This window comes from Saccopteryx bilineata, chromosome 2 (genome assembly GCF_036850765.1).
Source record: "Saccopteryx bilineata isolate mSacBil1 chromosome 2, mSacBil1_pri_phased_curated, whole genome shotgun sequence".
Classification (NCBI taxonomy): Eukaryota; Metazoa; Chordata; class Mammalia; order Chiroptera; family Emballonuridae; genus Saccopteryx; species Saccopteryx bilineata.
The window spans coordinates 285,017,282-285,041,543 of record NC_089491.1 but is presented as its reverse complement, the minus strand read 5'-3'; the positions used below and the strand labels follow the sequence as shown (position 1 = coordinate 285,041,543).

The following is a 24,262-nucleotide window of genomic DNA, read 5'->3' as shown; positions in this document are numbered from 1 at the left end:
CAGGCACCTTACTCCTATTCCTGTTTCTAGGGACAGTGATTCCATCTAAAACAATCTCCTCCCAAAAGCCTCACTTTTCCTAGATAACCATAGTAAAATCATTCCAATGAATAAAAACCTAACTTTACTGAAAATAGGAAAAGAAGGATTTTCACCTGTTTTTGATTTATGGTTACTGCTTTTTGTAAGCTATATGATCCATGGCAAAACTTACTAACTGGTACTATACAAAGATATCTGTCTGCTCTCTTAATCAGATTTCATTACAATTTACTCATAAATAAATATACTTAAACCTAGAGAAAAACATGTGATTGGACCATCACAGCACTGTGATGCATGGTTGCACGGTGTGTGCATTACTTAAGCTGCTGATACAAGAGGGCAACGCCTCTACAGCAATATTGAAGCACAGATACGAATTTGCACTTTATACAAAAATTCAGGTTTTATTTTTTACTTATTCTTACATGGTGAGAACTGATGTCTGGAGTTTTACAAGCAATAACTTTTTGTCTACCTCTTAGCTGAACAAAAATACACACAATATGGCATTTCCATTAGGCAAGACTTGCTTCTTTACACTTCACACGAGAATGCAGCATCACCCCCTTTCTTGAACAAAACCACCATTTTACTAAGGAAACCATCTTCACAGGAAATGTTTATTAAGCACATTTAAATAAATGCTCCAGCAGAATTCGTTGCCTTTACTTAGAAGAAGACTGTAAAATTATCTGTTAAATTTATCTGGGCAGCTCACCAAATGTCCTTATTGGAAACATCAACATTTCCACATCACAACTGCCAAAAGGACTTTGAAGTCTCAGAACTCTGTTTCTCCTTTGGCCTGCTTCTCTCTTGACTCTACCCAGGCTTTATTAATGGTTCGCTTCATATCATCATCTCCATCTTCATAAATTTTCTTTAGAACATTCATCAATCCCTCACTAGGATCTGTTTCAGTGTCATAGGAGGGCTTTCTGTTAAAAAGAAAACAATAATTGAGAAATATATATACATCTAAAAATGGAAAAATATCTGTGTATAAACAAATGATCCCATTTACTGACATAAATTTTAAATGCATGATTGCTAAGTACAGAAAGATACAAATAGGTTGTTCAAGTTCATAGAAAGTGGAGAAATAGAGATAAGGTTAAGATACCAATTAACCAAAGATATTCACAATTAATACAGCACAACAAATTCATCTTAATGGGAACAATATACAACCACACACTACCTTTCTGGTTCTATAAGAATGGCCAATAAAATGGCTAGGGGTTATTTTGAGACAGTAGGATTTTAGGTGATTTTTAGCAGAAAAAAGCATTTGCTTTTCTGAACTGTCTTACTTTTTAAAAAGCATGTTTCTGCATATTTGAAAAAATACTTGGAGAAAAATACAAGCATACATTACACATGGACATGCATTGAAGTTCATACTTTTTTTTTTTATTAGAAAAGCCCTCTGAAGCCTGAGATATACGAGTCAGGCCTGGTGGTAAAAATAATAGCCCTTAATGTGGTCAACACCATTACTTCAATCAGTGTCCAACCTGGAACAATTGGCTTTACACTTCATTCTTTACTCGCCTCATTTATTAAGTGACACTGGGGATAGACAGTAATAGGAAGACAAGGTCTTGTACTCAGGTGATTCACTCTAGATTTAAATTCATCCACCACCTCCTGAATGCACGGTGGCCACCAGAGGAGAAGAGTGAGGAAGGTGGGTGGCCGACCGACTCCATGTAGTCCACTACCACTGCAGTGGACTGGGTGACTGAGAATGGAAGTGTCTTTGAACACAAACATTCTTTAGAACAGCAAATAAGTAGAATAAAAATATTCTCTTTGTCACTGGACATCAGTGACAGTTAAACTCATTAACTACAGCATCAGAAAATCCTGGGGAACTCAAAAGTGGTAAGAGTGTCTGGGTCTCTGGGGAATGGGCACAGTATCTACAGAGACACACCAGCGGCCCCAGGTTCAGAACCAGCACACAAGAGTCAACCAGGAGCAACATGCTGGACACTTCCAGTAGGTTCTGACAGAGCAGATGTGAATATAATAGGGTCAGTCACTGGAACTTGAGAGGTGAATGGTCGTATCACAGACTACACAACTCTGTGATCCACAAAGACAAATGACAAAATACATAACCCCAGCCAAGAGGACACTAAGGATGAACTCACTCTTTCTCCTTGCACTCTTTTTCGACCTGAGTCAGGTACTCCCACCGTGTGTTTTCCGTTTTCTTTCTACATAAGATAATCACTGTATCTGTCTTGACCTGGAAGAAAAGTAGGAAAACAGGTACAACTTAGAACATATGGACAAAAGATTAATGTTTAGAAGACAATTACTCACTAATCATTACTATAATGTGTAGGCCCTGTTTTAGGTACTAGTGTAGTAATACTTTCATGAATAAATAGACCAGAGTCCAAAAACTCATGGAACAGAAAGACGACAACAGGCAAAACTAGAATACCTTCAAATACTAAGTGCTCTCAAGACAGAGGGTAGTACAGGGGCTGGGGCAGGACCTTCATTAGGAAGCCCTCTCTAAGACCCAGAAGAAAGAGCTCAGAGGGAACTGGCAGAGCAAAGAGAAAGGCTCCGGGGAAGGATGTTTCTGGTGTGTTTGGAAAGTAGAGCAGAGAAGTGGCTGGACTGTGGTGAAGGGGGAGTAGGACAGTAAGCGGGGTCAGAGCCAGGCACAAGGTCCAGTCATCTGAGGCAGTGCCGACAAGGGGTCTGGGAGGAATGAGAGCAGAAGAGCGCGAGTACACAACTCTTCCAACCACGATCCATGTTACTCCTAGGGATCTCAGTGTTCCTTCAACTATGGAATCAGCAGATGAAAAGCAAGCAGTGAGACACAAGCTGATCAATAAACTATATTCTAATGTGACCTTGAAGCTGCTACATAATTCTATGTAAACATATATGGCAGAATGGTACATCTATATATCAGATGCATTAAACTTCATTTATTTACATCAGGTAGAAAAAAGGAATTATCTGAATTAGTACAAAATGTGAATAGTTTTTTAAAAGACAGTTTGATTTTATAGCTTCTAATAACTCCAACTAGGTTAAGTACTTAAGTCTTTTTATGTATCAAACCCACACAGAACTTCTAATACCTACTATTAATTTAAACATTTTATATATTTCACTTTAGTATATCATTTCAACTTTGTGAAGTAATTACTGCCATTGTACAAATAGGGAAACCGAGGCATGAAGTTATTATGTGAGCTGCCAAATCTCACCACCAGTACGTGGCAGGACTAGCATTAAAACTCAAGTCCCACCCTTATCATTTTAAAAGCTTACTCCTTCTCCTGATTTAATGCAATATTCTTATAACAATCCATTTTTCTAGAGCAGGAGGGGGCATTTCCATCAAGGGCCAGAGCATGTATTTTAGGCTTTGAAGGCACCTGATTTGCTGTAACTACCTAACTCTGCCCTTGTGACACAGAAGCAGCCACAGACAACACACACACAAAGTGTGGCTGTGTTCAAACAAAACTTTATTTACAACAGAAGCAACATGCCATGGTTTGCGGATCCCCGTCAGGAAGATTAATTCTAGTTCCTCTCAATTCTAAATATACCAGGCAGAATATTTAATGAGGTTTACAATATGACAAAAAAGCAAACTTACTTTTTTTGAACTGCCTTCCACAGAGATGGGTTTCAAGAGATTATTCACAATCATGGAGTAACTCTTCCCATTTAGATTCTTTACCAAGAGATCAAATGACCTACAACACAAGAGCAAATATGTTATCTTTCTGGTTCTAGAAAAGGTGCTCTCTAGTTCTCGTGGGAAAATGCCATCGGTTTTGTTTTAGAATGAGCATTTGGCCACCGCAAAGATGCACCCCTTCAAAGAAGGTGTGCAGGATAATTAATTCTAAAATTGAAGCAGAATTTTGGAAACTACAAAGGAAAGAGTCCACAACAAGGCAATCTCTGACTTAAAGAACACTGTCTTCTCCATAATGAGAACTCACCGCTCTGTGAAGAGCACCTGCACGTTCTCACTGGGGACCTGATGAACTCCAGCTAAGGTAATGTAGATTTTCACAAACTTGTCTGACTGATCCCATCCTGGTAACAAAAATAACAAATAAAAGGACATGAGTCAAGTCTGGTATTATCTCTAAAACAGTAAGTGCATATGGCTTACAATAAAGACATAGTAAAATGGAAATCCAGTAATGGAAACATGAAAAAAATTAGAAGAAATTTCTCGATAGAGAAGTTGAGCTTCAAAGCAGTTAAGTAATCTACCTCAAATCAGGCATTCAGCCAGTTCAAGAACTTGGATTCAAATCCCTATTTACTAAACAAACCCCATTTTCTTTTTATTCCTCAAAATAAATAATGTGAACATTAAATACATTTTTAATAGCGGCTCTTTTTTTTATAATTTTTTTATTTTTATTTTTCTTAAGTGAGACATGGGAAGGCAGAGAGACAGACTCCCACATGTGTAAGCCATCTGGGGTGTTGCTCCATTGCCCAACAACTAAGCTGTTTTATTTTAGCACCTGAGGTGAGGCCATGGAGCCATCCTCAGTGCCTAGGGCCAACTTGCTCCAACTGAGCCATGGCAGAGGAGAGGGAGAAGAGAAGGGGAGATAGGGAGGGAGGGGGGTAGAGGGGGGGGAGGGGGAGAAAGGAGATGGGAGGGAAGGGGGTGGAGAAGCAAATGATCGCTTCTCCTGTGTGCCCTGACCAGGAATGAAACCTGGGACTTCCACATGCCAGGTCAATGCTTACCATGCAGCCAACTGGTCAGGGCCTAATGGTGGTTCTTTCCCCCTATTTATGAGAATAATTTTGTCTTATACCTAAATATTGGTAACTCTCCACTAAGCTGCATGGCTGAACATCAGTACTGTCTAATTCCATAATCGTTTCTACTTCTCTAAGCGGTTCAACAAACACAGCCAATACTAGCTTCCTTAATACCCTTCTCTGACAAAATAGAAATAAAGAGTCCAATTGAGTAGAATATGAAATTAGGGTCCAGTTCACTGAAATCTGCTAATTTAATTAACCTAACATCTACTAAATGTCATTTCAGTATATACTATCAATTCTAGTGTCTAACATAGACAATTGCTGTCAACATGAAAAATATACAAACTTCATATAAAAAGCATATATAAAATATATTTGTTTATTATATATATATATTCCTAACATTTCCTCAATGTGTCATACAGAATAAAATAAAGTATTTTAAAAAAGTTCTACCAAGTTCTACAGAAATTCATCTTATTTCTTCCATTCATTCAATCCAGCCTCCACATTTTCTTCCTAAATATAAATCTAGGTTCCTGGTTATTATGCCACAATCCTCCCACCTTCCGACCACTTTCCTTTGTCAATCAACTCAAGCACAGAGCATAACTCCTAAAGCAGTGGTCCCCAACCCCCAGGCCGCGGACTAGTACTGGTCTGTGGGCCATTTGGTGCTGGTCCGCAGAGAAAGAATAAATCACTTACATTATTTCCGTTTTATTTATATTTAAGTCTGAACAATGTTTTATTTTTTAAAAATGACCAGATTCCCTGTGTTACATTCGTCTAAGACTCACTCTTGACGCTTGTCTCGGTCACGTGATACATTTATCCGTCCCACCCTAAAGGCCAGTCCCTGAAAATATTTTCTGACATTAAACCAGTCCGTGGCCCAAAAAAGGTTGGGGACCACTGTCCCAGAGTACATCTTTTAAGCACACCACACACATTGCTTTTCTCTGTGACAATACCCAAGTACACGATGCCTTTCATGTCTCTATTCATCTCATTTGCTCTTGCGATTCCCTTCCTTTTTTCACACTTGCTGACTGTACCCTTCAGACTCAAAAGCCTCTTCTATTTCTCCCTGCTCCTTACCTCCAGAAGAATTATTTCATAAGCTGTATTCCCATAATTTATAAATTTACTAGTTATGCAAATATTTATTAAGCACTTACTATGTGCCAAATAGTATAAGGAAATAAGAAACGTGAGGCTCTCCCTGCCCTTGTAAGAGCTCATCACTCAGATTTAAGTTGCACTGCTTCCAAAACAAAGTTTACAGTCTACTGAGGCCAAATAGTACTGTTAGATTGTTACAGTATTAGTGATGTCTGTGTCCCAAATACACCTGAGCCAGGACCAGGTCTTGTTGTGTGACCACAAGAGCAAGCACAACAGTGGCACATATTAGGTGCTCAAAAACAGCAAATTCAGCCTGACCAGGCGGTGGTGCAGTGAACAGAGCGTCGGACTGGGATGCAGAGGACCCAGGTTCGAGACCCCGAGGTCGCCAGCTTGAGCGTGGGCTAATCTGGTTTGAGCAAAAAGCCCACCAGCTTGAACCCAAGGTCACTGGCTCCAGCAAGGGGTTACTTGGTCTACTGAAGGCCCGCGGTCAAGGCCCGTATGAGAAAGCAATCAATGAACAACTAAGGTGTTGCAACGCGCAATGAAAAACTAATGATTGATGCTTCTCATCTCTCTCTGTTCCTGTCTGTCTGTCCCTGTCTATCCCTCTGTCTCACTTTCTGTCTCTGAAATACATACATACATACATACATACATACAAAAAAACCAGCAAATTCAACCAAATTCCTTTCCTCAGTTAATACTGGTGGTTGTCTGGCAAAGTGAAATGCTAAAACAGGATGAAAATCCAAATAAAAAGCTGTGTTCCAAATACATGGAATAGGTTCCTTCTTGATGCTACTCATCATTGTACATCAGCTTGCTCCTTGAATGCATTATTTCCTTTTTTGGCTCTTAAAAAGCATCTTATTAAATAACTGATGGGTAGCTCTGGCCAGTTGGCTCAGTGGTAGAGTGTCGGCCCGGCCTGTGGAAGTCCTGGGTTTAATTCCCAGCCAGGGCACATAGGAGAAGCGCCCATCTGCTTCTCCACCCCTCCCCCTCTCCTTTCTCTCTGTCTCTCTGTTCCCCTCCCACAGCCAAGGCTCCATTTGAACAAAGTTGGCCCGGGCGCTGAGGATGGCTACATGGCCTCTGCCTCAGGCGCTAGAATGGCTCTGGTTGCAACAGAGCAACGCCCCAGATGGGCAGAGCATTGCCCCCTGGTGGGCATGCCGAGTGGATCCCGGTCAGGCGCATATGGGAGTCTGATTCTCTGCCTCCCCACTTCTCACTTCAGAAAAATACAAACAAAAAAAAAATTGATGGGTGATCTCTTTCAAACAACCAAAATGAACAATCAAAACAAATTTAACATGAAGTCTGTTAACTGGTGATGATTGAGGACCAGCTCTGGTGAGAGAAGAGCCTGCCCCAGGGGCGCGCCTTACCGTAGTTGCTGATCTTCACCGTGTAGCCCGAGGTGATGGGAGTGACCACAGCGGCCGGCTTCTCGCTGTCCAGCTCTGCCTGCCTCTGAGGCTTCTGCTGCACCTTGTTCTTGATCTCTGTCTCAATCCTGGCCTTCTCGGCTGTGAGGGCATCACACACTCTCTTCCGGGTGGCCTTCTCCAGCAGCGCCTTCACCTCTTCGAGATCTTTCTGCAGCTGTGTCAAAGTAAAAGACACATTAGCTATGCTAAATAAGATACAAGTTTGATAACATGTCCCTGTCATTTCAGTTTAGTGTAATAAGAAATAAGAACTAAAAGGTTTATTTAAATTTTCTAGGGTTGGGGAACAACTTGAATTCTTTCTTCTAGCCTACAGATTTTTTTTTAAAGATTTTATTTGTTCAATCTAGAGAGGAGCAGGGGAGGAGCAGGAAGCACCAACTTCCATTTGTGCCTTGACTGGGTTTCGAACTGGTGACCTCAGAATTCCAGGGAATTTTTATCCACTGTGCCACCAGAGTTCATAGAGTATAGAATTGTAAATAACTCAATCTTCCTTTCTTTTTTTCAAGGAAAACATAAAACCCTTGAAGTAACAATAGGTAATCGAGCCTAGGTTTTGCACGTTGGTAGACCTTTACCCGCTTTTGTTGTAGAACATTTTATTTACAAGATACCTCTGTGATTTATAAACTCAGATGAAATATTTTTTTTTTAAAGAAAGAAATTCATACATTTCCTTATGACATCCAGTCTTAGTCATCAGATATTAGGAATTTAAAAACACGAGAACAGAGCTGAGCAAGTGCACGACGAGCAGAGTGAGCGCCAGGGCACCTTCATTGTGGCGATCAACTTGCCCTCACTCCACTTCCGGCACCAGACACCCAACAGAACAAAGTTTGAATTTTTAAGCCAAAAGATTAAAAAATGTATTTCTGATTTTCTTTGGGGGAAAGGTGGGAGAATAGGGACAAACAGGAAGGGTGAAGGATGAGAAGCATCAACTAACTCATAGTTGAGGTACCTTAGTTGCTCATTGATTGCTTCCTCATATATTCCTTGAGTGGGGGCTCTAGTTGAGCCACTGACCCCTTGCTCAAGCCAGTGACTTTGGGGTCATGTTTATGATCCTACACTCAGGCCAGCAACCCCACACTCAAGCTGCTGAGACTGTGCTCAAGCAGCAAACTTGGGGTTTTGAACTTGGGTCCTCAGCCTCCCAGGCCCACGCTCTATCAACTGTGCCACCACCTGGTCAGGCTGTATTTCTGCTGTCAAGAAGTAGTCTTGCGCCTGACCTGTGGTGGCGCAGTGGATAAAGCGTCGACCTGGAAATGCTGAGGTCACCGGTTCAAAACCTGGGCTTGCCTGGTCAAGGCACATATGGGAGTTGATGCTTCCAGCTCCTCCCTCCCTTCTCTCTTTGTGTCTCTCCTCTCTCTCTCTCTCTTTCTCTCCTCTCTAAAATGAATAAATAAAAAAAAAAAAAAAAAAAAAAAAAAAAAGAAGTAGTCTTGCTCTGAAGGTCCAGGTTTAATCTTACAGTCGAAAGTCTGGGCCATGGTTGCACAGTCGAGAGAAAAAACCAGGGCAGACAATCCATCACTAGAAAAGCCACCTGTCTCTTCCCCTCCAGGATTTTGCCTACTGAAGTCTATTCCTACTTGCTAGAGGTAGAGCCAAGAAACACTTCTTTTTTAAGTTCAAGAGTTAAGACACTGTAAGAAAATTAATGGGCTTAAAAAATTATTTTCCAGTTTACTTTCTGACGCAACACAAATAAGGGATTTGCTTTTCTTGAAATAACTTTACATTCTGGCTTGATACTAACAATGTGACAGGAAGATACTTACATTATAGCCTGATAGCACACAAAAGGCTCAAATGAGTATTTTTAAATGCTTGGCAACTCAGTATAATATCTGAGGCAGAAAGTCCTAATGTTTCTTAAGTCTTACAAAATGCAATAACACTGAAAAGAATGCTTCTTTTTTTTTTACTCGTCTTTTATTGTCTCATTTAATTCAGGTGCCCTTGTTTTACCATCTGTAACTGACAGAATGGCATACAAAGTCCAGCTGTGCCTAGCCCCCTGTCCATACTCTACCCCCCCATCCATACTCTACGAGGCCCCCAAACTTGTATAACTAAGACCAGAAAAACTGCGAAGTCATCTTGGGAGTGTGGAACCAAAATGCTTTAGCTCCAAGCAATATTTTTTACAATAATGGTTTCTACAATTGATTCTAATACCAACATCAAAATGTTTGTATGTAGCCTGACCTGTGGTGGTGCAATGGGATAAAGCGTGGACCTGGAATACTGAGGTTGCTAGTTCGAAACCCTGAACTTGTCTGGTCAAGGCACATATGGGAGTTGATGCTTCCTGTTCTTTCCCCCTTCTCTCTCTCTCCCCCTACCCCATCTCTCTCTCTCTCTCTCTCTCTCCTCTCTAAAAATGGAATAAAGTCTTTAAAAGAAGATTGTTATGTAAAAATTAGTGTATCTGTTTCCCACCAGGTATGTCAACAATGGAAACACCCAGAAAACAAGGGAACCTTTAGACATTGCTTGTAGAAATGAAAAATGGTGCAGCCACTTTGGAAAGGAGTTGGGCAGTTTCTCAGTCTCCATGCGACTCCAATTTCACTCTTAGGTATACGCTTCAGAGAACTGGAAACCTATGTCCAGACAAAAAGTTGAGCACAAGTATTCACAGCAGCATTGTTCATAACAGCCCAAACGTAGAAATAACCCCAGCGTCCATCAGCTGGTGAAATGATGAAGAAAATGTGGAGTATCCATACAATGGAATATTATTCAGCCATAAAAATTAATACAAGATCCTGGCCGGTTGGCTCAGCAGTAGAGTGTTGGCCTGGCCTGTGGATATCCCGGGTTCAATTCCCGGCCAGGTCACACAGGAGAAACACCCATTTGCTTCTCCACCCTTCCCCTCTCCTTTCTCTGTCTCTCTCTTCCCCTCCCGCAGCCAAGGCCCCATTGGAGCAAAGTTGGCCTGGATGCTGAGGATGGCTCTATGGCCTCTGCCTCAGGCACTAGAATGGCTCTGATTGTGGCAGAGCATCACCCCCTGGTGGGCATGCCAGGTGGATCCTGGTTGGGCACATGCGGGAGTCTGTCTGACTGCCTCCCCACTTCTAACTTGGGAAAAATACAAAAAAGAAAAAAAAAAAAAAAAAGAAAAATGAACACAAACTATGCCATGGATGAACCTGAAAACACCCTAAGTGAAAAGGAGCAGAAAACCAAAAGGAAACACGTTGTAAGTTTCCATTTACATCCAATGCCCAGAACAGGCCAATGAGACAGAGTAGGTGGCTATTTGGTGGGTGAGAAGGAATGGGACATGACTTTATTTTGGGGGGGGGAGGTTCTGGAATTAGTGGTGATGGCTGTGCAACACCGTGAATATACTAAAATGTACTGATTTGTATGCCACAAATTGGTTAAAGCAGTTAATTTATGTCAAAACAAAGAACTCCGGAAGCATCCTTGTTTACTTTTTAGTACAACTGAGAAAGTCCCTGACTTTGAAGAAACTCAATACTGAGATACCTTTCTGCAAGGACTGTAAAGTCACTTCCCAGATTATTTTCTTGGGGCACTGGTACCTCAAGGCCTGTTTTTTAACAGAACCTAAACTTGGGGCCAATTATCCCAAAGAACACTTGACTATACACACTTTTTCTTCACTTAGAGCAGATTATGCAACTTTAAAACTCAAATCTGAACTTCCCCCGTCTTGTTCACACTGAGAAAAGATGTCCAGGGAAACAAATCTAGACACCCAACACTTCCCTGTGACACTGACAGTCTATTCAGACTCGGAACAGAGCCACCCAAGTACTAGTCGTCCCAGCTTGTAGCCACATAAGTCTCCAAGACTCAAGCCACCCCTGCTTGGAGTTTATAGCTCCCAAGAGAAAAAGGCTATGGCCCTCCAGTAGTTACAACTCACTTTCCAACGTGTTACTGACTTGTTCTTGCTTTTAACGCACCCAGGAGGCTGCTGCTCCCCACTGCTGTAAACACGACTACTGGGTCTTTCCAGCCTGACGACACGGGCACTACTGCGGCCCAGAGAAGCAACATGACGTGCCCAGAACGCCACGGCCACTCAGGCGCACGGACAAAACATGCCCGGCTCAAGCAGAGGGATGGCACCACCTGCCTCCTGGGCGGCCGTCGGTGTCTGCGCGGGCTCTGACTTGGGGAAGCGTCCCGTCCCGGGGCCAGCACAACGCGCGGAAGGGCCCGAGGCGCACGCGAAGGTGACCAGGTCGCTGCGTCCATCGCCCACACCACCTGCAGCTCCAAGCCCAACACGCCCGCCCTCCCGCCGCACCGCGCGGGGAGGGACCCGGGCCGGGGCTGAGCGACCATCGGCAACGTTCCCGCGGGAGGCCTGGCTCCGGGGGCCACCGAGGGGCGGGCGGGAGGCCGGGGCGGCGCGGGGACTCGACAACGCAGGAAGCCGTCGGGGAGGCGGCCGCAGGGGCTTCGGCAGGGGGCCGGGGCGGAAATCCCCAGCAAGGCCGATGAGGACGACGAGGCGGGCCCTTACCTCCTCCACCACTGAAGCCATAGTCGCGCTGCGTCAGGGAGGCCCGAGCTGCAGCACCGCGGGAGAATGAAGAGCAAGCGCCGCACCCGCACGACTCCGGGCGCCCGCAGCCTGCACGCACAGCCAATGCTCCGCGACACTGTGACCCGCCTACCGCACGCGGCGCCTCTGGAACCTTCGCGAGTCCAGCGTCGTCACCGCCCCCAGAGAAGCCCGCCTCCCTCCGCCCCGCCCCGCCGAACCTGGCCCCGCCTCGCCCGCCGAGCCTCCTAGCAACGACCAGACTCTCGCGAGAAGAGTAAATGACCCATCCTCCCCACCCGTACAACTGTACGCTTAGACTTCGACCTAGTTTGCTCCGGCTGCGCAGTCGCGACTCGGAACCGCTGCCTAAGTAGACTTTACCCTGACCCCGGAAGTGACGTTCGGGTCTTCAGACATCTAAATCGGAAGTTGACTAAACAGTGGGCAGCTTCCGCCCTTTCTAGGGCCGGGCCCAACTAGGCAGCCATCTTGTCTAAGATTAATGTCTGACCCTTTGTGAAAAAGGGACAAAAACGGGGAGAAAGGGCAGCTAAAACTGGAAAGAAGGAAGATGTTAAGTGTGGGGTATCATATGGAAGAGAACGGTAATTTTCATTGGGTTGTAGCGCTCTGGAGACGTCGCCACGATTTAGCACCAGTGACAAGGACCGCGTCGGGTTGCTTTGGCCACGTGACCGCGCCGCCAGGGATCAAGGTTGTTAATACAAAGCGCCACATTTTATGACCGCAGATGGGGTCTCGTCTTTTTAAGTGGTTTGCGGACGCAGTTCCTTGGTGCTGTCTCCACCTCTCACCCGAGTTTGGATTCGGTTTAAATGAGCTAATAACCATCAGAGAAGACTCCCAACGCTGCGTTTCCCGGGACTGTATTCTGCACTGCGGGCTTCAGCAGCCCCCCCAGTAAAACCCCTTGAGAAAGCCACGTTTCAAGTATTGTAGCCTCGGATAGCCTCAAAACGCCTGCAACACTGTAGAGAACATAAACTAGAACCCCTGAGAAGTCTGAGAGCCCGCAGTCACTCAGCTTTGTGAATGACCCAGCGTAACAAGTCAGAGAAGAAAAAAGCTATTGGAAAAATGCAGGTTGATCCTTATAGTAAAGGATCGGAAGCACAGTACAAAAACAAATTGCTGTAGCACACAGCATGTATGAATCTCACAAACAGGCTAATGAAAGAAGCCAGACATAGAAGGGTTCATACCGTTCTGTTCCATTTAAGTAAAGTCTAAAATACACAAAACCAGCCTATGGTTGTTAAAAATCAGGATAGTCTTTACCTAAGAGGTGAGGAAAATGACAGAAAACAGCCAAAAATGGGCTTCTGAGGTTCAGTTACTGTTCTGTTTCTTGATTTGGATGCTGGTTTACAGATGTGTTCACTTAGATGTTTCACTGAGCTGTAAACTTCTATTTGTATAGTTTTCGTTTGTATGTTTCCAGGAGGGAATGTTCCAAGATGATAGAAATGTTACACTGATGTATACAATTGTCAAAATTCATAGAATTAAACTCCTGTGATCTGTGCATTTTTGTGTGTGTCAGTTATAGCTAGGGTGTTTGTGTTTTACAAAGTGTCCAACCGAGAGCCTCTAAATTATTTAAGTACTTAATTAGGAACAAATAGTCCACTGCACCACTGAAAGCTTGACCTATTGCAGTGATTTCCAAATTTAATTACCCTCCTGGGGCAACTCCTCCCTTCACATACCCCAGTCACAAGATTTTAAATACCTTATTATCTCCAATCTGTATCTTCAGCTCCACCACTCCTGGGGCTCCAGACTCTGCCTCTGCCTGGTTGTCTAATAAGCATAAGCACATCAAATCCAGCTTGCCTGCAAAAACAAAAACCCATCCTCTCCCAATGTCTCCTCACATCCCAAATCATTTCCTCCTGTTACTCTCCAGCTCTGTGAATGGTCACCTCATTTTCTTAATTGTTCTGGCCAAGGAGCCATACTTGAGTCTTCAATATCAGGTCCTACATCTCACCCTACGGTAAGGCTTGATGGCTTTATCCTCAAATATGTTGAGTATCAAGCAATTTTTCAGCCTCCGCTGTTAGACCCAACACCAAGGTATCATTTTTGCCTGGAATTTTAGCCTCTTAACTGGCTTCTCCACTTCCCCATTGTGCCTTTATGATTAGTTTTCCAGACTCATCTTTTCAAATCATTATATCCCGTTACTTTAAAATCTCCAATAGCTTCCTCTTAGACTTACAATAAAGTCCAAGCTCCCATGACCTAAAATTTTCCACATGATCTAATCTCACCTCTATGAGTCTCAGGTCTTATCTTACAGAACTGTCTCTCCCCTCTTCCTGGTTTAAACATGGGCATTTTTGTCATTCCTTGAATCCACTGAGCTTGCTCTCATGTGCAAATCAGTACTCTGTGCTGTCACTCTACCTGGACTGCTTTTCCTCCAGAGTATCATATACAGATCATTTCTTCACTTTATTCAGGTCTCTCAAAAGTAACTGTTAGGATTCAATCAGAGAACCAGAATCAGTAGGAAATAGGTAGATAGATCGATATACTTTTACAAGAAATAAACATACAAAAATTGTGGGAACTGAGTAAGCAAGTCCCAAGTCTATAGGCCAGGCAGGAACAAATGAAGGATCACAGGCAGGCTGGGCCCCATGAGGACAGAAGTTTTCATCCACAGGAAGTCAAGGAAGGAAGGACACACAAGCCTGAACTTCCTTGCAAGTAAACTTTTAAAGATTTTGAACTGTGTCCCATCAACAGTAATCAAGTTTTGTTAAAGTATAATTTCAAAAAGGTGAAATCAAGACTTGTGCAAATATAAAATGAACATGTGACAAATAGTTTGTTCAGTTCTTAATGAGGAAACCAATAATATGTTAAAACTGGATTGAAGGGCATTTGTGCACTGGAGACATATAGGCAATTTAACAATGGAATGTTCATGTAAATTTGCAATGTTAGGAACAAACTGATTAATGTCCTACAGGATAAGAAACCATATATAGTCTTTGGAGTTACTTGTTCCACTTAAATGGAGGGATTTGCATCCCTACTGGATAAAAACGTCCACATTAGCATGTAACTTCTCTAAGGGTAAGATCTGCAAACAATAGTGAACAGTTGGTTCCACTCACAACCTCCCAACTCCCAAATTGGGTAGATATTTTCTGAATAATTTGGCTATTTTACTTTTCATGTGAAAATTCTGTTTAAATGCTACATGGGTCAAACAAAAGATGTCTGTGGTCTGGGTTTGGGCCACAAACTATAATTTTACAATCTCTGATTAATAGTTTTTATACATGCTAAATTGAGGAGGTGATTAATCTCCTGGCTTTTGTTTAGGTTTCCCCGTAAGGCCAGAACAAAATGCAAAAGGAAGTTCTCTGCTGCCCGCCTCCCCCTGCAGGGGAGCCTCTGGAGCCCCTTGGAAGTGCATGCCAGATACTGTATGGCATCACCCACTGGGCTGCGCCTTGAAGGACTAGCCTCAGACACCTAATCCAGGATTAATCAATCAGATTTTTGTAAAATTTCAAAACTGGAACACTGAGATGCTAGTCCATCTCTACTGTCACTTGGCGAGAGGATATGGCGACCTGGGTTGTGCACTTAGAAGCAGGGAAAGCTTGTTTTCTGAGAGAAGCAGCAATGAAGGAGCAGCATCAGCTAACAAGACAAGCCGAAGAGTGACTATGAGAACAGTCGCTTGGGTTCCAGATGGCATTCCAGTCTCTGGCCCCTTTGCCTCTTCGGGCCCCGTTTGGCCTTTGGTATCTATGATAAAAAACATCCCTACTTCCTTTTAATTAGTGGTCTTCTTATGATGAAGCTAGCTGCAGAGTTTCTGTTACGTGCAACCAAGGGATCTCCAGAGAAAGGATAATAGGGCAACTAGCAGAGCGCTGTGCGGGGTGCAGTCTGCAGGTGGAGCCCGAACAAGCTCTGGCGTCGTTTTTCTTTCTGCACTGACAAGTGGGAAATGTTACATAAACACCGGGTTTAGATGATTCAGAATAAAACTAACTAGAAGAAACCAGAGAAGACACACATGGACTTGAGAACAAATGTTTATTACTGCTGAGTGGGGCCAAAGGGGCAACACGAAGCATTGAAAACATCACTGGCTCACAAAAACAGGTACCTGTCACCTTCTTGGTTGCATTTGTTTATTTCACAAGGTTTCATTCACACATGAAAATGATACTAATCCAATTCAAGTTCATAACGATTATAAAAGTAAACATTTGTTGGGACAATGTACAATAAATTGCACTTCTCTTAACAAGCATTACATTTACATTAATAGTGTACTATGCATAATACATGGACTTATGGAAACATCTAACCGGTCAGTGTTTATAGAGAGACTGCTCACTCATGTTTCCTTTGTTTTCAGCACTGCTTTCGTTAGAGAAACCATGGACAAAAATTATACATTTCATGAAAATAGATGGTAGAGAATTTCTACTACCTCCTCAGCAAGGGGAAGGTAGGCGTTGAAAGAAAGGAAGTGGGGCTGACAGAGATGTCCTCCCTCATTTGAATTAAGAATCCATATATTATGCAAAATACCAAAAATAGAGAAACTGATGTAAAAGGCTATTGGGACATACTGGATTCTGGGACCATCTCCAGCTTTACTGTTGTTCTTTCGTGACACCAGAGTCCTGATGTATTTATATCCTTATACTTCAGTTTCCTATATTTTATTCCATATATAATATATAGTTATGTTACATTTCCATGGAACAGATTTTACATGTTAACTTACTTCTGAAGAAAAAGGAAAGGAACTTCAAATATTTGTTTTCTACTCGATTTCTTTCTGGTTAAATTTTTCAGAATCCCACTGATGATCAGCGTGAGATGGAGGTGGGGAGAACAGGACATATTGATGACGTGTTTATAGCAGGGAGCAAATTCATATGGAGGCAAGCCTGATGTTAGTCTTCTAGATGGAAACTGAGATGGAACACCTGACCAAATGTAGTTACCTGCTACTCGTAAACATCCACTCTGCCCATCACAACTCCACATCATCTCCTGTTGTGTCACAGCCCACACTGCAGTCCTCATTTTGGTAGCTTTTGAGAAATAAAGAAATTCCTAAGGTAAAGGGCTTTGCTTTTACTGTATGGAAGCCACTATGAAAAAGGAAGGATGTTTTTGGAGAGGTTCTGGTTCAGTGAGACCATGAGCATGGCAACTAGAGGACGAGAATTTTCTACCTGGTGGTGTCTGGCAGGAAACCAAACCAGGCTGCTGAGCCGAGCTGCCCTTGTGTATCTGATCGCCACATGTGCACTCAGGTGCAGGGGCCACAGGTATACAGAAGAGGCAGGGATACTTTATAAAATTGACACACAAATCTAACAAACAACAGTTAGTCCATTCTCTCATGTATTTGTAACTGAAGCAAGCAAGAGAATCACAGCTTTTCAAAGTGTTTTTTAAAAGTTATATAATAGAATCATCTTGCTAAGTAATTAAAAATGTTCTTTCCAAAAGAGAAAACAAACAGGGTATTTGATTTTTATAAACTCCTTTATCTCTTAAAGGAGCCCTGAAATCAGACAACCATATTAACAGAGTATTTAGTAGACTGATTTCAGCTAAAGAAAAAGAAAACTCAGTCCCTTACATTAGTCACTTGGGATTCTCATCCACAGTGACTAATCAACCTTTTTAAGGATTTCTTATCTCTTGTCCCCTTAACTGTGGTTCTCTTGTGTTCTTCACTTTAGCTAGGAAATGAAGCCTCTAGTTATTAACTGGAAAGTAGTTTAAAAAAATGGAGTAGGGGTTTAAGAAAAATAAATAAGACATAGTATAAAAGAATGAAAATTCTGAAGAAATGGAACAAGATAAATACAATTAAATATCCCAACATCAGTACAAAGACTGCTTTTCTACTTCATTCTGGAAGTTTAAGAAGGCTAATGAAGAAGAAACTGTCAACTTACTAGCCAGGAGAGGGGAAGACAGATATTAGTTGTATGGAAATATAGGAAGTGGGCCTGTGTGACATTCCTATTAGTGTTTCTGATAGGCACTCATATACAGAACATTAGGTAACTGAGTTTGTTTCTTTGCATTAAATTATCTGTAACTAAATGTAATCAGGATGTGGGAAGCCAGCAAATATATACACTGTGAAATTCAGCTTGGTTTCTTTCAGCTTCAAAGGATGTGTTAAATAAGATTTTCAAGATATAAAAGCTAATGGACTGAATAATCAAGTTGAGGTTCATTTCCTTAATTTATTTTGCAGAACTTAAAAAATCAGTTTTTAGAATGTTGCAAATGTTGGCTTTCTGGAGGAATGTTTTATACAGTGTGTTCTAGGAAAAGATGAAAAACACTAGAATACCTGAAAATATCCTGGATATTTGGGCTGGTTAATCTCTTTCTAAAGGAATCAAGAGAAGAGGAGCAATTCATTTCAAAATAAATGAAATTAAAACTAACAGTTAATGCCAGGATGCATGGGTCTTCAACAATACACAGTGAAGGATGTGGTTTGGGATAACGCTGTTGTAACATGTTGTATGAGTAATCATATCATATACCATACTTTGAGTTTTCTTTCTATCTTTTCTGTTGCTACTGACCTAAAGGCATTGCAGTGAGGAACAGTTTAGACTTATGATACCAAAACATTATGATATAGAACTGGAAAAGAAAAAATATCTACAGATTATCTTTACAATCTTTTAAAAGAGTTAAAAGGAAATGCAGAAGATTGATTTAATAAACGTTTGGAATGTATATGCCTAGTGGTTTTGTTTAAAGAAACAAACTGAGCCAGGTTTACAGGTAAGGACTGGGCCTAGTGCCGTTCTCTTTTTGCCTCAACTACTATTTAAGGAAAATTATGCACTTTAGGTATTCTGTGGAATGTGCCAATTTTTGGAAGTTAAAAAGAGCTCTGTATAGGAGAACTAGAAGATTCGCAAAACACAAAAGAACATCCTTAATTTAGCTGGCCATTTGATAAGGCAACTTGTACAAGGCTTCTTGGAATCAAAGTGTAAAGGATCAATCAAGCTAACAAATTATACTAAATGATTTACAGAAAGAAGTACCAAGATGCAATTCTCTAGCCATTATATTTTACAAATAATAATAATAATAAGGATTAGCTTTTCTAAACCATAATGTAGGGAATGTTAAAGCCAACAATGATACTTGAATGCTGGTTTATTTTCATTTTTGGTAAAAAGAAATGAATTTAATGATGAAAAATGTCAGAACCAAAAAGAATTTTATAAGAAAGTATTATTTGATGTGTGTAACAAAGGATAACAAACAACCCTATCAGTTTCATGGGCTGTAGAGGCTATATGAACGCGTGCTGACGAAGGGGCCGCACTGTGTAGTTTAATGAGCAACCTGTAGTGCGTTCTGGAGTCGAGATGGCTCTGCCTTGATTTTCATTTCCAGGAGAGTTGGAGTGTTAGCCTTAATTGCATCCTATAGCACAGATGAGAATCTGGCAATACAGCGTTGAAGGTCCTTTGCAAACAATATGTTCAACAAGGAAGCCAAAGATGAGTATCGGTAAGTGCTGTCAAACATACCTGCTAGTAGTTGGGTTGGTGGAAAAAGACCAGAGGCCTCCAAAATAGCTTAGAAAGTGGGAAAATTCGTTTCGCCCTTATGAAAGGATTCCCTGTAAGGACCATTGATATAGATATGTTAAATATAATAGAAGAAATTTTTCCATCACCTTTTAAACAATAGCTTTCTTTACCTTTCCATGAGATACATATTTCTTTACAGGTTTCCTATTCAATCAAGAATGTTGCAATCTATTTGCATCTCTTCCTCTAGGGGTACCAATGGCACATTTTGGGGGAGCTACAAATACCAGGAAAAGTTGCCTAACATTAAACTAAGATGACATGAAGGTGGCCTTGATTTCCCATTTCATAACTTTTACAAAGTTATGGTGTATTAGTGTCCTTAGTAAGTACATGTCAACATCAAATGACACACTGTCCCTGGTTCTGTATTCCATTCTAACACAATGGCTGAACCTGGGTCTTTCTCTGGTGAGGGTTTCCTAAGGCTTGTAGCTGACTTTATGTTTGCCAGAACTCAAACTGTATTCATAATTAGAGACTTGCAATGCCCATAAGGAGGTCTTAAAAGGGCCTGTTAGAATACCAGAGCCAAAGTGATTTATTTGTTCTGCGCTTTTCAAAACCTCAGTTCCTCTGCTCTTGTGTGTATTCTCAACAGCCTCTTTTACCCATGGTTCTTGGCACTTTGCTTCCAGGTGCACCCAACAGAAAATAAAATAGACTGACTTTCTTTGGGGACTGTCAATCCTGGGTCTGCTCTTCCCTTCAGACAGAATTTTGACAATCCAGGAAGTCGCGTCTGGGAGGTAACTTGACAGTGGTAGTGACCGGCCCCATAGTGTGCTTTATTTGAATAAATCCTGAAAAGTTATGATTTTAGGTTTCCATTTTTTTTCTGTGACAAATATATGCCTATCACTTCAACCTTGGAATAAAAGACATCTTCATTTCTATGGAATATAGAAACAATTATGAATAGTTAGTTCTCAATAAAAAGCATTTAGATCTGACTTATTTCCAACTAAATATCAGGCATGTAAAATAATGCATAATACTAGGATGGATTTGAACATGGCCTTCCAAGAAGAATCTTGAAAACGGTTACTTAACATAAATCAGGTCAGTTTAAATAACATCGCGTTAAGAGTGTCAGACAAGGAGGGAGAACCACGGAAAGAGCGGGCTTGCTCTCCGGCCTCCTTTCCCCTCCTTGCTTAGAGGGACCCCAGGGAGGGTCCTCCAGGGTCCCCGGCGCCTTGATCGTTGTGCTCTTGTGCTGGGCTGAGGCTGGAACTATGTGCTCTCCTTGGGCGACTGGCTGGCCGGCGGCGGCGGCAGGGGCTGGGTGCCCGTGGCCGTTTTGATAGAGTTCAGGGTTTTGCTAAACCAAGAGTTTTTTGCAGCTTGGATTTCATTCATAAGGGCCCCTCTCTGATGTTCAAGTTCCTAATTGAAGAAAGAAAATCATCTGAGATTTTATAAAAGTTTTCTCTCTGCCAAAAAATCCAAGGACAACTTTTTGCAACCCTAGGTCTATATAGACATCATTGCCTCCCACAAAGCCCAGGAGAAATTTAACTGCCTTCTTAACGAAATCAAACAAAAAAGGTTACAGCTAGAAGGGTTACCACTAGAAATCAGAGTCTGTGAAATGAAACCTCGTGTTATCTTTTTATTCCCCATGCAATCCAGGTTTAGGTTACAACCTGAGATAACACATTTAAAACTACAAATATAAACATAAATGCATGGATAGGTTAAACTTCTACGGATAGTGCGCAGGAGTGAGTTCTAGGTCCCTGAATGCACGAGGCCCAGCGCAGAGACCGCTGAGGGCCACCAGTGCAGAGCAGACAGAGCCATGGCAGGACACAGTGCATGCATTAGCAGTAAAAGGGAAAGGAAGTGAGGAAGAGGCCACCAGAAGCCAGGACAATTTTCAATTTTTCTAACTGTGTTATCCTCCGATATGGAAAGAGATTGTGGGAAAAGGGATTTGGCAAAACCTTGTAAAGATTAAAAAAAAAAAGAAAGAAAGAAAAAAACAGAAAGGAAAAGTCAGCCAATGTTCAACCATGGGGGAATGACAGAGGATGTTTGGCCTTTCGTTTTCAGGATCAGCTACCAAAGTGATCAAGTTCAATGAGAAAGGACCTTGGCAAAAAAAGTGCAGGGTAAACTGAAAAACATATGCTTAAGTCTCACGAGATAAAATTTTTTTTATTGTTAATACTCAAATCTATGTGTTTATCTCAGTGTTTAAAAATAATGACATAACATCTGACTATGCAGGACACATTCTTGGGCAGAGAAATGTATTTATCATAACACCTATGATTCTGGGCTAAATATCTATATTCTAAAGTGCTAGAATAGCCCAGACTGCTAAACTGGCTTTGCTTCCTCTTGCTGACCTTGTATCAAGTCACCAACCTGAATCTTACACTTGGCCTCCACCAGCTGCAGCTTGGTCTGGGCCAACTCCAGCTCCATCTCCCTCAGCTGCTTCTTGAGTGAGTCCTTCTCGTCGTCCGAGTCAACTCCCTGGTCCTCTCGGCTCGTGGCTGCGAGCTTCAGAGCCCCCTCCTTGCTGAAGATGTCGCTGCAATGTTTACACGCCATCATTTTACCCTGAAATATTCCAAAGAGATGACCAGCGTCAAGAGGTATTCCCTAGCATGTCACTCCCTGAAATGGTATGGGATTGGGTTGTAATTTGGATGCTATCTGTTGCCTTCAAATGCAGGCCTGTTTCCGAAGATGATTTTTTTGTGTGTGTGCTGTGGCCAAAATGGTAACAGCACAAAACCCAGCTATCCAAGACAGGTGCCTTTTTCCTTAAAGTTTCTCTAAAGACCTTGGAGACAGTGTTGCAGTGTCCCTTTGACATCTGTTGCGCGAGTTTTGTGCTACCGTTACTCCGGCTGGACGCCATGCTCCGTCCACTATGCTCTGCGTGCGGTACCTCGCGTACCCTGGAGTGCTGGTGATGGACTGTCCTCACCCCCACTGCGTGAGTGAGGATACAGAGTGGGAGCAGTTGGCCAGGAGTGGACGGCAGTCGCTATACCTAACCTAAAGGTACTACTCTTGCAGCAGATGAAGTAGATGTCGTTTGGTTCAGCTTCAATCCAAGATGATCACTGTCGCGCAAGGTAACAGAAGTGACTCTGACCCGGACTGCCCATCAAAGCATGATCAGCACCCAACAACGGCCACTCTCTTCGAGACAAGGGTGCCATTGTTTTCTTAACCTATCTCCAAAAACAGTTTAGAAAGAAAAGATGCTACATAATCTATTTTGACATCCTACTGTTACAGCAAGCTAAAGTCCATACCCCCACCAGCCTCTCTTCACACAGACATGAAGCAGCGCTCCCCACCTTCCTGTCACTGTGCACATTGCCACCACTGAGGCTGAAGACATGATGTCACCTTCTCATCAGTTTCCCTTCATTCCACACCCAGCCAGTCAGAAAGTCTTCCTCCGACAGCCATGTCTCCCAACCCAGGCCCGCGACGCTGCGAATCACCTCTTGTCCTGATTTCTTCCTCACCCCACCCACACTGCACTCTCAGACTCCTGCCTCACTAATGTTTGTTAGACACTTAAACGACATCTTAGAGCTCTCTTAAGAACCCCAGGCTGGCACAGAGAGGCACCCAGCAAGCATCTGTTATATATTTTTTGTTGACTAAATAAAATGTCAACGTGGTGGCTTTTGATCTGGGTCTTAGGTGATGAAAGTTTACCAAGCTGGGTAAGCGGTTTCATTAGGGCTGAACCCAAGAGAGAAGAGGACAGTGCAGTAGGGAGAGCGCCATGTGCAAAGATGCTGCACTGTCTGAGACCACAGGGAAGGAGGCGCCTGGCAGTGTAAGTGACACTATGATAAGAGGAACATGGTGAGAAAAGTCCTCCATGACCACATTGTAGACATCCTTAAACAGAATGCTCATGATTCCTGACTTTATGCTGTAGACCAGTGGTAGTCAACCTGGTCCCTACTGCCCACTAGTGGGCGTCCCAGCTTTCATGGTGGGCGGTAGCGGAGCAACCAAAGTATAAATAGAAAGATAGATTTAACTATAGTAAGTTGTTTTATAAAGATTTATTCTGCCAAACTTAGCGAAAATCCGACATAAAGTACTTGGTAAGTAATTATTATTATATGCTTTAACTTGCTGTAACTCTGCTTTATAAATTTTATAAAGTTACTTCCCTACTTTATAAATCACCATGACTGTGGAACCGGTGGGTGGTTAGAAAATTTTACTACTAACAGAGATACAAAAGTGGGCAGTAGGTATAAAAAGGTTGACTACCCCTGCTATAGATGATTCACTCATTCACATCACCAAATCCTGTGCTCTATGTTGGAGATAGAGCAATGGGCCTCGTGGAGCAGACACGCTGCAGTGTGAGAGAGATGACAGATTCCCGCCCATGGCCATCTGCTTCCTTAGTAACAACCTGATGTTACCTGGGCTGGAAAAGGCCCAGTTGGAAGGTGCCGTTTTCTGTACTCCCTTGAAGTTAGGTAGTTATCAGTGTGAAATTAAGTTCTGATATGAATGGAGCCTCTAAGAATGCTACACCTAGAGACAGCTCACCCAACTGGAGGCGGGCCCTTGTATCCTTGCGACATTCTACCACGGAATGGTGGCGTGATGGC

At 42.4% G+C, this 24,262-nt stretch overlaps 2 protein-coding genes across 6 annotated transcripts in view; both read right to left on the bottom strand.

The window, feature by feature from the left end:
- Positions 1–422: 422 nt before the first annotated feature.
- Positions 423–12,170, bottom strand: CACYBP (calcyclin binding protein). Its single transcript, XM_066255119.1, has 6 exons — positions 11,956–12,170; positions 7,362–7,578; positions 4,041–4,137; positions 3,689–3,788; positions 2,205–2,302; positions 423–983 (listed from the first exon to the last, which is right to left on the bottom strand). The coding sequence occupies exons 1-6, from the start codon at positions 11,974–11,976 to the stop codon at positions 827–829; spliced, it is 690 nt and encodes a 229-aa protein (XP_066111216.1). The 5' UTR covers positions 11,977–12,170; the 3' UTR covers positions 423–826.
- Positions 12,171–16,051: 3,881 nt separating this feature from the next.
- The window catches only part of RABGAP1L (RAB GTPase activating protein 1 like), a 603,348-nt gene continuing 595,137 nt past the window's right edge, over positions 16,052–24,262 (bottom strand). For all 5 annotated transcript variants that reach the window (XM_066261195.1, XM_066261197.1, XM_066261198.1 and 2 more), the window contains 2 exons: positions 22,020–22,217; positions 16,052–21,032 (listed from right to left, as the gene is read on the bottom strand). In XM_066261195.1, coding sequence (XP_066117292.1) covers positions 20,880–21,032; positions 22,020–22,217 — 351 coding nt within the window. In that variant the 3' untranslated portion in view covers positions 16,052–20,879. The remainder of the gene's footprint in view (positions 21,033–22,019; positions 22,218–24,262) is intronic.

Coding starts and splice junctions, on each gene's coding strand:
- CACYBP (XM_066255119.1), bottom strand. CDS start 11,976: ATGGCTTCAGTGGTGGAGGAG. Junction 4,138..7,361: donor GGTGAAGATCAGCAACTACG/GTAAGGCGCGCC, acceptor TTTTGTTACCAG/GATGGGATCAGTCAGACAAG. Junction 2,303..3,688: donor TGGAAGGCAGTTCAAAAAAA/GTAAGTTTGCTT, acceptor CTTTTCTTCCAG/GTCAAGACAGATACAGTGAT.